A 12,798-nucleotide genomic window follows, 5' to 3' on the forward strand; every position below is an offset into this window, starting at 1 on the left:
TCCCCGGACCCCGCGTTCGCTATGCCCGGTCTCCCCGGACCCCGCGTTCGCTATGCCCGGTCTCCCCGGACCCCGCGTTCGCTATGCCCGGTCTCCCCGGACCCCGCGTTCGCTATGCCCGGTCTCCCCGGACCCCGCGTTCGCTATGCCCGGTCTCCCCGGACCCCGCGTTCGCTATGCCCGGTCTCCCCGGACCCCGCGTTCGCTATGCCCGGTCTCCCCGGACCCCGCGTTCGCTATGCCCGGTCTCCCCGGACCCTGCATTCACTATACCCGGTCTCCCCGGACCCCGCATTCACTATATCCGCTCTCCCCAGACCCTGCATTCACTATATCCGGTCTCCCATAGTACACAGAAATGCAATTATTTTAGTAAATATAAACTGCTAAATACCTTTTCTCATCAGTCGTATATAGCAGTCTTGTGACTTCTATCAGTGTCCAGCAGAGCACTGGTTAAAGCTTGTAGGAGAGGTTTTCTTTCTGCTCTAGGAGGATGCAGAACCCCTGACCTCTGTCTGGTCCTGTGCTGATCACATGCACTCTCCCAAGGGAAAAAAAAAAAAAAAAAAAAAAAACCTCTCTAGCAATACACACCTAACTGAGCATGTGCAGAGTGACTCCACACGAAATGTCCTATCAGGAGATAAGAGGGGTGCCCTGGAAGAAGGGGAGGATCTGAGAAGACAGGATCAAACAGCACTTTTACACAATGCAGAGGATTAACCCCTTAGGTTCCACAGTGAGTATAACAAGGATGCTTTACTGCATCTACAGACTGATTGTACTGTGGGGGGGGGGTTTAGTAACTTTAAGCCATCTCTGTAACAGGCCCATTACTAGAAATGACTTTAGTTCTGGGATGACAACTACCTGGATGTAGCCGTGGGAGTATACAGTAGAAATGTCCAGTTGAACAGCAGCAACGAAGGGTCATGGGTCTCCAGTGGAAGGCTGTGGAGGTGTAATTCCTCCAATGTCCAGCAGGAGGAAACAGGCACACGGAGTGGTTGTTTCGGATTTCCATCTTACACAAGATACGGATTGTCCAGGACCGCTACCCCGGCCGCTACACCGCCATCTGCATGCTCTGTGGCTTTTGTCCGGAGGAGGTGACCCACTCGCTCATTGAGAACCATCTCTCCACCTTGCCTAGGATGACAGAGGTTGACATTCATACATTAGAAAGCAAACTACCGATACAGGTCCCATTCCTCGCTGCAGTCTGGGAGTCTGATCGATTGTCAAAAACAAACAGCAGGGAAACGAAGGATCCAAATATGACACATTAGATAGGATTTCTCCAATGTTTAACCACTTCAACGCCGGGCACATTTACCCCCTTCCTGTCCAGGCCAATTGCGCGGTCGTGCAACACTACCCAAACTACTTTTTTATCATTTAGTTCACACAACTAGAGCTTTCTTTTGGTGTTTTTTCTAAAGAGGTAATTTTATTATTTTACAAATGAACCAAATACAAACAAAAGGTGAACAGGGTAACCTATGATGGGTGTAAAATCAAGCTACAGACAAGTCTCTCATTGCTTAGCCAACAAAATTCAACGTCATCATTGTTCGAATACAACATTAACTTGCTGTATTTTTCGCTCCATAAGACGCACTTCTTTCCCCCCCACAAAATGGGGAAAAATGTCTGTGCTTCTTATGGAGCGGCCCACCCAGTATTCCTCCCGTCGCCGTGTTAGAATACCGGGCCGGCCCCTCGGCTCTTCTGTGCAGCAGAACCTGCTCCTCGGTCCTATCTGTTCTTCGGTCCAGCGGTGTCCTCATCACTGCTGGTTTGACTGGCCATCCTCTCTCCCTGGCACCGGTATCTTCAGCGTGGGCACCCAGCTGTGACATCCCATTGTGCATGCGCGAGAAACGCTGCGCCTTGTGAATGGCCCCGTAGTCTTCTGGGACCTGTCACGTGATGGGGGATCTGCTTCTGCTTCCAATCACCTAGGTGATTGCAGTAGAAGTGGGAGTGGGTACCTGTCAAGTTCAGGTGCCCCCCCTCCTCATCTCCTGTACCGTGTCCACAGTCTCTGGTCATCCCCCGTGCCGTGTCCGCAGTCTCTGGTCATCCCCCGTGCCGTGTCCGCAGTCTCTGGTCATCCCCCGTGCCGTGTCCGCAGTCTCTGGTCATCCCCCGTGCCGTGTCCGCAGTCTCTGGTCATCCCCCGTGCCGTGTCCGCAGTCTCTGGTCATCCCCCGTGCCGTGTCCGCAGTCTCTGGTCATCCCCCGTGCCGTGTCCGCAGTCTCTGGTCATCCCCCGTGCCGTGTCCGCAGTCTCTGGTCATCCCCCGTACCGTGTCCGCAGTCTCTGGTCATCCCCCGTACCGTGTCCGCAGTCTCTGGTCATCCCCCGTACCGTGTCCGCAGTCTCTGGTCATCCCCCGTACCGTGTCCGCAGTCTCTGGTCATCCCCCGTACCGTGTCCGCAGTCTCTGGTCATCCCCCGTACCGTGTCCGCAGTCTCTGGTCATCCCCCGTACCGTGTCCGCAGTCTCTGGTCATCCCCCGTACCGTGTCCGCAGTCTCTGGTCATCCCCCGTACCGTGTCCGCAGTCTCTGGTCATCCCCCGTACCGTGTCCGCAGTCTCTGGTCATCCCCCGTACCGTGTCCGCAGTCTCTGGTCATCCCCCGTACCGTGTCCGCAGTCTCTGGTCATCCCCCGTACCGTGTCCGCAGTCTCTGGTCATCCCCCGTACCGTGTCCGCAGTCTCTGGTCATCCCCCGTACCGTGTCCGCAGTCTCTGGTCATCCCCCGTACCGTGTCCGCAGTCTCTGGTCATCCCCCGTACCGTGTCCGCAGTCTCTGGTCATCCCACGTACCGTGTCCGCAGTCTCTGGTCATCCCCCGTACCGTGTCCGCAGTCTCTGGTCATCCCCCGTACCGTGTCCGCAGTCTCTGGTCATCCCCCGTACCGTGTCCGCAGTCTCTGGTCATCCCCCGTACCGTGTCCGCAGTCTCAGGTCATCCCCCGTACCGTGTCCGCAGTCTCAGGTCATCCCCCGTACCGTGTCCGCAGTCTCCGGTCATCTCCTGTACCGTGTCCGCAGTCTCCGGTCATCTCCTGTACTATGTCTTCAGTCTCTGGTCATCTCCTGTACTATGTCCGCAGTCTCTGGTCATCTCCTGTAGTATGTCCGCAGTCTCTGGTCATCTCCTGTACTGTGTCCGCAGTCTCTGGTCATCCCCCGTACCGTGTCCGCAGTCTCCGGTCATCTCCTGTACCGTGTCTGCAGTCTCCGGTCATCTCCTGTACTATGTCTTCAGTCTCTGGTCATCTCCTGTACTGTGTCCGCAGTCTCTGGTCATCTCCTGTAGTATGTCCGCAGTCTCTGGTCATCTCCTGTACTATGTCTTCAGTCTCTGGTCATCTCCTGTACTATGTCTTCAGTCTCTGGTCATCTCCTGTACTATGTCTTCAGTCTCTGGTCATCTCCTGTACTATGTCCGTAGTCTCTGGTCATCTCCTGTACTGTGTCCGCAGTCTCTGGTCATCTCCTGTACTATGTCCGCAGTCTCTGGTCATCTCCTGTACTGTGTCCGCAGTCTCTGGTCATCTGTACTATGTCTGCAGTCTCTGGTCATCTCCTGTACGATGTCTTCAGTCTCTGGTCATCTCCTGTACTATGTCCGCAGTCTCTGGTCATCTCCTGTAGTATGTCCGCAGTCTCTGGTCATCTCCTATACCAGCGGTTCTCAACCTGGGGGTCGCGACCCCTTTGGGGGTCGAACGACCATTTCCCAGGGGTCGCCTAAGACCATCGGAAAACACATATTTCCGATGGTCTTAGGAACCGAGACACCGCTGCAGTCTCCGGCGATGTGTGGGCGGGATGATACGCTGCTGTCACCCGGCCACACCTCCGGGATCGCTCAGCAGCTCCGCCTCCTCGCCGCTGATTGGCCACCGGAACTGTAGCTCAGGAGAGGCACACAGGCGGCCAATCACCGGCGAGGAGGTGGAGCTTGGAGAGGAGGAGCCAAGCGGCAGCGCGCGTACATCAAAGAAGACCGAGGGAGCGAGTGAAGAGGAGAGGCCAGAGAAGGAAGACAGCTGACAGGTAAGTGAGAGAGCGAGCCCAGGCTGGAGCAGGGGTCAGCAAGGTAAGTATCATTGGTGTCAGTGGGAGGAATAGTGCCCCATCATTTGTGTCACTAATACCAACGATGGGGCACTATTCCTCCCCCCACTGACACCAACGATGGGGTACTATTCCTCCCCCCACTGACACCAAGGATGGGGCAGTATTCCTCCCCCCACTGACACCAAGGATGGGGCAGTATTCCTCCCCCCACTGACACCAAGGATGGGGCAGTATTCCTCCCCCCACTGACACCAAGGATGGGGCAGTATTCCTCCCCCCACTGACACCAAGGATGGGGCAGTATTCCTCCCCCCACTGACACCAAGGATGGGGCAGTATTCCTCCCCCCACTGACACCAAGGATGGGGCAGTATTCCTCCCCCCACTGACACCAAGGATGGGGCAGTATTCCTCCCCCCACTGACACCAAGGATGGGGCAGTATTCCTCCCCCCACTGACACCAAGGATGGGGCAGTATTCCTCCCCCCACTGACACCAAGGATGGGGCAGTATTCCTCCCCCCACTGACACCAAGGATGGGGCAGTATTCCTCCCCCCACTGACACCAAGGATGGGGCAGTATTCCTCCCCCCACTGACACCAAGGATGGGGCAGTATTCCTCCCCCCACTGACACCAAGGATGGGGCAGTATTCCTCCCCCCACTGACACCAAGGATGGGGCAGTATTCCTCCCCCCACTGACACCAAGGATGGGGCACTATTTCCCCCCCCCCTGACCCCAATGATGGGGCACTATTTCTCCCCTCCACCACACTGACACCAATGATGTGGCACTATTCCTCCCACTGACACCAATGATGTGGCACTATTCCTCCCACTGACACCAGTGATGGGGCACTACTCCCCCCACTGACACCAACGATGGGGCACTACTCCCCCCACTGACACCAACGATGGGGCACTACTCCCCCCACTGACACCAACGATGGGGCACTACTCCCCCCACTGACACCAACGATGGGGCACTACTCCCCCCACTGACACCAACGATGGGGCACTACTCCCCCCACTGACACCAACGATGGGGCACTACTCCCCCCACTGACACCAACGATGGGGCACTACTCCCCCCACTGACACCAACAATGGGGCACTACTCCCCCCACTGACACCAACGATGGGGCACTACTCCCCCCACTGACACCAACGATGGGGCACTACTCCCCCCACTGACACCAACGATGGGGCACTACTCCCCCCACTGACACCAACGATGGGGCACTACTCCCCCCACTGACACCAACGATGGGGCACTACTCCCCCCACTGACACCAACGATGGGGCACTACTCCCCCCACTGACACCAACGATGGGGCACTACTCCCCCCACTGACACCAACGATGGGGCACTACTCCCCCCACTGACACCAACGATGGGGCACTACTCCCCCCACTGACACCAACGATGGGGCACTACTCCCCCCACTGACACCAACGATGGGGCACTACTCCCCCCACTGACACCAACGATGGGGCACTACTCCCCCCACTGACACCAACGATGGGGCACTACTCCCCCCACTGACACCAACGATGGGGCACTACTCCCCCCACTGACACCAACGATGGGGCACTACTCCCCCCACTGACACCAACGATGGGGCACTACTCCCCCCACTGACACCAACGATGGGGCACTACTCCCCCCACTGACACCAACGATGGGGCACTACTCCCCCCACTGACACCAACGATGGGGCACTACTCCCCCCACTGACACCAACGATGGGGCACTACTCCCCCCACTGACACCAACGATGGGGCACTACTCCCCCCACTGACACCAACGATGGGGCACTACTCCCCCCACTGACACCAACGATGGGGCACTACTCCTCCCACTGCAAAATTACAGTTATGAAGTAGCAATGAAAATAATTTTATGGTTGGGGGTCACCACAACATGAGGAACTGTATTAAGGGGTCGCGGCATTAGAAAGGTTGAGAACCACTGTCCTATACTATGTCTGCAGTCCTCTGGTTCAGAATATTTTTTTCTTGTTTTCCTCCTCTAAAAACTAGGTGCGTCTTATAGAGCGAAAAATACAGTAGCTGGTGAAAAAGATACCAAATATGAGGTATAGTACAAAATTATGACATAAATTGGTTTCTCGCTCCTAGCCCTTCCCTTCTCCTAAGGCGCCCCTATGGAGTGAGAGTAACATGAGCTACAGGAAATGAATTACAATCCAAACCTTCCTAAATACATTATAGTTAAACACACAGAGATGGGACACTTACCTGACATAGACCCCAAACACGCCCAGCTCACTGATACACTCGGAGATTTCAAACTTGCCGTTTGCCTTCAGCAGACAATTCCTCACCGGCTGAGGCTTGATCTTGTCCATCAGTATATAGGAGGTGCGCTCACTGCTGTGTCTAACCTTTTCCAGGACTTCTCTGATCTCGTCTCCATAGATATTGTTTCCTGAAACGAGACATGCTGACATTACGTGCTGTTTCAGGCAGAATAGTGCCTTAGCGGTAAGCACTTTTTGCAGCACTGGTCCCAGTCAGAACAATATCTGCATGGAGTTTGCATAGTCTCTCCATGCTAGTCTGGCTGAAAAAAGGCAAAAGTCCATCCAGTTCAACCATTAACAAAAAAAAAAAAAAAATTGATAATCCTATCCTCAGCTATTCTGGGACTCCCTCTTATCATTGGCTGAGACAGCAGTGGGAGCCCTTGGCTGTCAATCACAGTCAGTGAGTCAATGAGAAAAGAGAGGAGGCGGCAACTGCATTTACCCGGTGATCTGCTGTGTTATTGGACACAGCTGATCACGTGGTAAAAGGCTGCTGTGATTGGCCTTTTATCACATCAGGTGAACAACTGTGTCCAATCATGGAGATCGTCGTGTGCGCACCGCTAAGGGCATGCGGGAGGGCGCGTTCTTGGAGAACGTCATACGATGCCCTCCCAGAACTGGACAAGCGCGATGCAGTCTTCATTCGGCTATAGTCCGGTTGTCAAGTGGTTAAATATCATCATAAAACCATCAAATATTAAAAAGGTGTTTCTGATTGTGTCACCATTACATGAAATGAATTCCATAATTGTACAACAGATAAGAATGTTATAAAGTGAGCGCTCTTAACCAAGCAGCTAGCACTAAAGGTAATCACAGTATACCCATAAAAAGCGGAATAGTAATAACAGAGTGCAGCGCTAAAAGATAAGTGCAAAAGGCAAATAGTCTGTAGTTGTTAACTGGATATAAATATATAGTCCCAAGAAATAACTGATGAAGACCAGGAAGCAATGGAAAGAGTGCGCACTCACCGGACGCGCACGGAAAATGCGCGTAAATAAATGTCTCCAGGAATCCTAAAGTAGATGGAGAGGGTGAATTCCAATCTTTGGATCAATCAGCCTGGGAAGATGTATCAGAGATCCGGAGGTCCCCTTAAGGTTGGTATAATTATCAGCCAGATTCCAAGAGCTCCGTCCCTCTGGTGGTAAGGAACCGACAGAGCATGACGTCATCTTTTGCCCGGAGCCACGAGACAGCCCCGCGGCCATTTTAACTCAGGGTCAGTATCATTGCTGCGTACTCTGCTTTCATATATGTACTGTACACAGCCTTACTACCCTGCTTGTCATTTTATTCAATAAATCTCTTTTTTAAAATACTACACTATGGGCACTTGTTTTTTGGCTCCCAATGGGAGCTAAATCCATTTGCAGGATTCCTGTAGTGCTCATCTATTACCACCAGAGGGACGGAGCTCTTGGAATCTGGCTGATAATTATACCAACCTTAAGGGGACCTCCGGATCTCTGATACATCTTCCCAGGCTGATTGATCCAAAGATTGGAATTCACCCTCTCCATCTACTTTAGGATTCCTGGAGACATTTATTTACGCGCATTTTCCGTGCGCGTCCGGTGAGTGCGCACTCTTTCCATTGCTTCCTGGTCTTCATCAGTTATTTCTTGGGACTATATATTTATATCCAGTTAACAACTACAGACTATTTGCCTTTTGCACTTATCTTTTAGCGCTGCACTCTGTTATTACTATTCCATAATTGTACAACAGTTTGTACTTTATCTCATCCTCATGTCAATAATTTGCAGAGTTGTTGTAGTAAATCCAATGCGTTTCTGTCAGTTAACGCCTTCCTCAGGGAAAAGGAACTCTACAGAAAAAGGAACCCTACAGAAAAAGAGTTCCTTTTCCGTGAGGAAGGCGTTAACTGACAGAAACGCGTTGGATTTACTACAATTATGCAAATTATTGACATGAGGATGAGATAAAGTACAAACTGTTGTACAATTATGGAATTCATTTCATGTAATGGTGACCCAATCAGAAACACCTGGTGCCGTTAAAGTCCCATTCTATTGGAGGATTTCTCCATATAATCACAATCTAACAATTTAGGGATGTAGGCCCTTATCCAGGTACTACCACATTATATTTATCTTCTGTTTTCTTGTTGTTCAACCATTCTGATGAAAAAAAAAAAAGAAGAAAAAAAAAAAAAACACCCATCATCACCTCCTCCTTCTCTTTGTGGTTTTAACACATAGTGTTCTGGGTTGGCAAGAGCAATTTTTACAGTCTGATCTCCTTCTTCACCCTGGCAAAAAAATATACATAAATAATAAAAATGATAAAATGACATAAGAAAATTGAAAACAAAATTGTAAACATGAAAGTGTTACTAAACCCCGCATTCACTATATCCTCTCTCCCCGGACCCTGCATTCACTATATCCGCTCTCCCCGGACCCCGCATTCACTATATCCGGTCTCCTCGAAGCCTGCATTCACTATATCCGGTCTCCTGGGAACCTGCATTCAGTATATCGGCTCTCCCCGGACCCTGCATTCACTATATCTTGTCTCCCCGGACCCCGCAGTCACTATATCCGCTCTCCCCGGACCCTGCATTCACTATATTCGCTCTCCCCGGACCCCGCAGTCACTATATCCGCTCTCCCCGAGCCCCGCAGTCACTATATCCGCTCTCCCCGGACCCCGCATTCACTATATCCGCTCTCCCCGGACCCCGCATTCACTATATCCGGTCTCCCCAGACCCCGCATTCACTATATCCGGTCTCCCCAGACCCCGCATTCACTATATCAGGTCTCCCCGGACCCCGCATTCACTATATCCGCTCTCCCCGGACCCTGCATTCACTATATTCGCTCTCCCCGGACCCCGCATTCACTATATCCGGTCTCCCCAGACCCCGCATTCACTAAATCAGGTCTCCCCAGACCCCGCAGTCACTATATCCGCTCTCCCCGGACCCCGCAGTCACTATATCCACTCTCCCCGGACCCCGCATTCTGGGGAGAGTGGATATAGTGAATGCAGGGTCCGGGGAGAGCGGATATAGTGAATTCAGGGTTCGGAGAGAGCATATATAGTGAATTCAGGGTTCGGAGAGAGCATATATAGTGAATACAGAGTCCGGGGAGAGCGGATATAGTGAATGCAGGGTCAGAGGAGACCAGATATAGTGAATGCAGGGTCCGGGGAGACCGGATATAGTGAATGCAGGGTCCGGGGAGAGCAGATATAGTGAATGCAGGGTCCGGGGAGAGCAGATATAGTGAATGCAGGGTCCGGGGAGAGCAGATATAGTGAATGCAGGGTCCGGGGAGAGCAGATATAGTGAATGCAGGGTCCGGGGAGAGCGGATATAGTGAATGCAGGGTCCGGGGAGACCAGATATAGTGAATGCAGGGTCCGGGGAGAGCAGATATAGTGAATGCAGGGTCCGGGGAGAGCAGATATAGTGAATGCAGGGTCCGGGGAGAGCAGATATAGTGAATGCAGGGTCCGGGGAGAGCAGATATAGTGAATGCAGGGTCCGGGGAGAGCAGATATAGTGAATGCAGGGTCCGGGGAGAGCAGATATAGTGAATGCAGGGTCCGGGGAGAGCAGATATAGTGAATGCAGGGTCCGGGGAGAGCGGATATAGTGAATGCAGGGTCCGGAGAGACCAGATATAGTGAATGCAGGGTCCGGGGAGACCAGATATAGTGAATGCAGGGTCCGGGGAGACCAGATATAGTGAATGCAGGGTCCGGGGAGAGCGGATATAGTGAATGCAGGGTCCGGGGAGACCAGATATAGTGAATGCAGGGTCCTGGGTTTAGGAACACTAAGCTGTAAGCATTAGTAAATAGATAGCAAAGTAGATTATATTTACATGTTTTACCATTTTTATTTTATTTTTATTTTTTTAGTTACTTTCTGGTTTCCATGCCTAGGCAAATGATGTCATACATCCCAGATGTCTTCGGGAGGGATTTTCTCAGCTAAGCACACCCACCTGCTTACAAGCCTGAGATAAGGGCAGATGGATTCCAGGAAGTAAATGCTACGTGAACCACCTGCCATTACTCAAGATGGCCACTGCCAGAAATGCTAGGAGGGGTGATTTTCAAAGTGATTTTTTCAGCCAAATAAAACCTCTACACACACACCTCAGATCAAAAGGCAACCTGTGCCAGAAGTAAGCTTCTCCACTGGGATTCATGGGGAAAAGGCCACGCATGCGCAGTGCACAGCTTCTGGTAGGGGACGGTGGCAGATGGAAAGTCATGGGTTAGGTTGAGGGTTAGCATTAGGTATGTGCAGTTGGATATACATCATATAGGGAAGGAGGGGAACTCTAGCATAAAAAAAGTAAATAAAGTTCAGCATCCCGTACGTACAATATCCAAGGAGTACAAGCCTGCAAAAGTCTCCCGGATTCGGGCCACGGCCTCTGGAAAGTCAGGAAAAATCTTCTCCAAAACCTGCGGGCGGCTCAGTTCCTGCTGGACCTTCTTGGTGCCGACAAGCTGGGTCGCTATATCTGGGCACTTCACAGCCACGGATCTCTCCATCATCAGACGAGCTTCCCAACCCTAAACCAGACAAAGAGTTCATTAGAATAAAATAGTTTGCAAACAGTTCTCCCTCTCCCTCCCCCCGGAGATAATCAGCGATCACCGGAGGAGTAATCACCGGCCGGGACCCGGTCATTGACCGTCGAGGCCGCGAATTGCAAAATCACGTATATATACACATGATTTTGCGCACCCGTGCCACCCCGTAGCATTACGTCTGCTTTAGGGCAGACGGGAAGCGGTTAAAAAGTCGAATACAAAACAATTCTATATAAAAAAAAAAATTAAAAACAAAAAAAACAAAACACACACCTGCCCATTTTAGTTTCGGTTTTCCTGAAGTTTCGGTTTAAGAAATTTAATTTTGGTCCACCACTACTTTTTACACTACCAGAGCAGCGCCCAGAGAATTTTCTCTCCTGCGCTCCAACTGTCATCAAGTACAATGCAGGACCCATAGCCCTGCACTGGGGGAGAGGAAAAAAGAAAAAAAAAAAATCGACATGCCGCTGCATGCAGGAGAAGAGGAGAGCGCCGTCTGCTGGCGAATCGCAGATCAGACAACTAAAACTGCTAATATTCTCCCCACCCTTGGCGTAAAGGAGCATTTAACCCTTGCAGTACAGCGGCAGTCCTACTTCAAGAGAGGATTTTTGTTTTTCCAAGAGACAGACACAACCAAGCGGCTGTACTTCTGCTTACTGAACACAGGAGATCGGGCACTCAGCACGGGCACCAGTCAGAGAATGCTTTGCTTTTTTAAATGAATGCAAGACATTCTCTCATTGGACTAGGTGGGGAGGTGACACCATGCAGAGCAGCTGACCTCCTGTGTTCACAATGTCAGGCTGGCCGCTCCGCATGAGACACCTCCTGTGTTCACAATGTCAGGCTGGCCGCTCCGCATGAGACACCTCCTGTGTTCACAATGTCAGGCTGGCCGCTCGGCATGAGACCTGGAGGAAAGTGGAGAGGACTGGAGTAGCAGAGACTACTTCATAGACTTCCAGCCTCCAGGGGCACGGTATGGTATAGGCATAGTCTGTGCTCCAAGCTGGACCAATGGAACCATGTAGAATATATCCATATCTGGAATCCATTTTCAGCCTGGGTTCACACTGATGCAGTGCGGAATTTGCAGTGGTTTCTGTGCAAATTCCGCACTGCATTACAACCGCACCACTGCGGGTATGTTAACAACCCCCCCCCCGAAAATTGGTCGGCAAAATGCGCTGCAATGTGCAGAATCGGATCGCATATGTTTGAATAACCATGCTATACAATTCCAGTGCGGACCAAAAAAAGGGTCCTGCATCTTTTTGGCGCAGATGTGGTGCGATTTGAGCCATAAATGTATGGCTCAAATCGCACCGCACAGAATTCACATGTGGTTTGCGCAGGAATGCGGTTCAGTTCTTGTGCAAATCACATGCGATACGCCGCACTGCACAAGTGTGAACCCGGGCTCAATGTCCAAATCTTGGCAAAACCACACATCACTGAATGTCACAATGCAACCGATGGTAAAGCAATCCAATCCCACATGAATGACAATAGAACAGACCTTATAAAATTGTACAGAGAAAGGAATATGCAGCGCTAAATCTTACTAAATACAATTACCTTATACATGGAAAAAAAATCATCAACCAATGCAGTGTTTTGGACACGATATGAATTCGAACATACGCTTTATTGATTGGACTTTTTTATTTTGAGATCACTATTTGTAGTAATCGGTCCATATGGGTTGTATGGATTGGGAGTGATTTTCTTTGCACATATATCACGTATTGATGATTTTTTT

At 51.2% G+C, this 12,798-nt stretch overlaps 1 protein-coding gene across 2 annotated transcripts in view; it reads right to left on the bottom strand.

Moving 5' to 3' along the window:
* Positions 1 to 801: 801 nt before the first annotated feature.
* LOC149428241 (glutathione synthetase-like) overlaps positions 802 to 12,798 on the bottom strand; it is a 35,152-nt gene continuing 23,155 nt past the window's right edge. For both annotated transcript variants that reach the window (XM_089667565.1, XM_089667564.1), the window contains exons 9-12: positions 10,815 to 11,009; positions 8,637 to 8,718; positions 6,370 to 6,559; positions 802 to 1,152 (exon numbers count right to left, since the gene is read on the bottom strand). In XM_089667565.1, the coding sequence (XP_089523691.1) occupies positions 1,029 to 1,152; positions 6,370 to 6,559; positions 8,637 to 8,718; positions 10,815 to 11,009 (591 nt within the window). In that variant the 3' untranslated portion in view covers positions 802 to 1,028. The remainder of the gene's footprint in view (positions 1,153 to 6,369; positions 6,560 to 8,636; positions 8,719 to 10,814; positions 11,010 to 12,798) is intronic.

The sequence above is a fragment of the Staurois parvus genome, unplaced genomic scaffold, assembly GCF_062004578.1.
Source record: "Staurois parvus isolate SC_StPar_1 unplaced genomic scaffold, SC_StPar_1.0 ptg003373l, whole genome shotgun sequence".
Lineage (NCBI taxonomy): Eukaryota > Metazoa > Chordata > Amphibia > Anura > Ranidae > Staurois > Staurois parvus.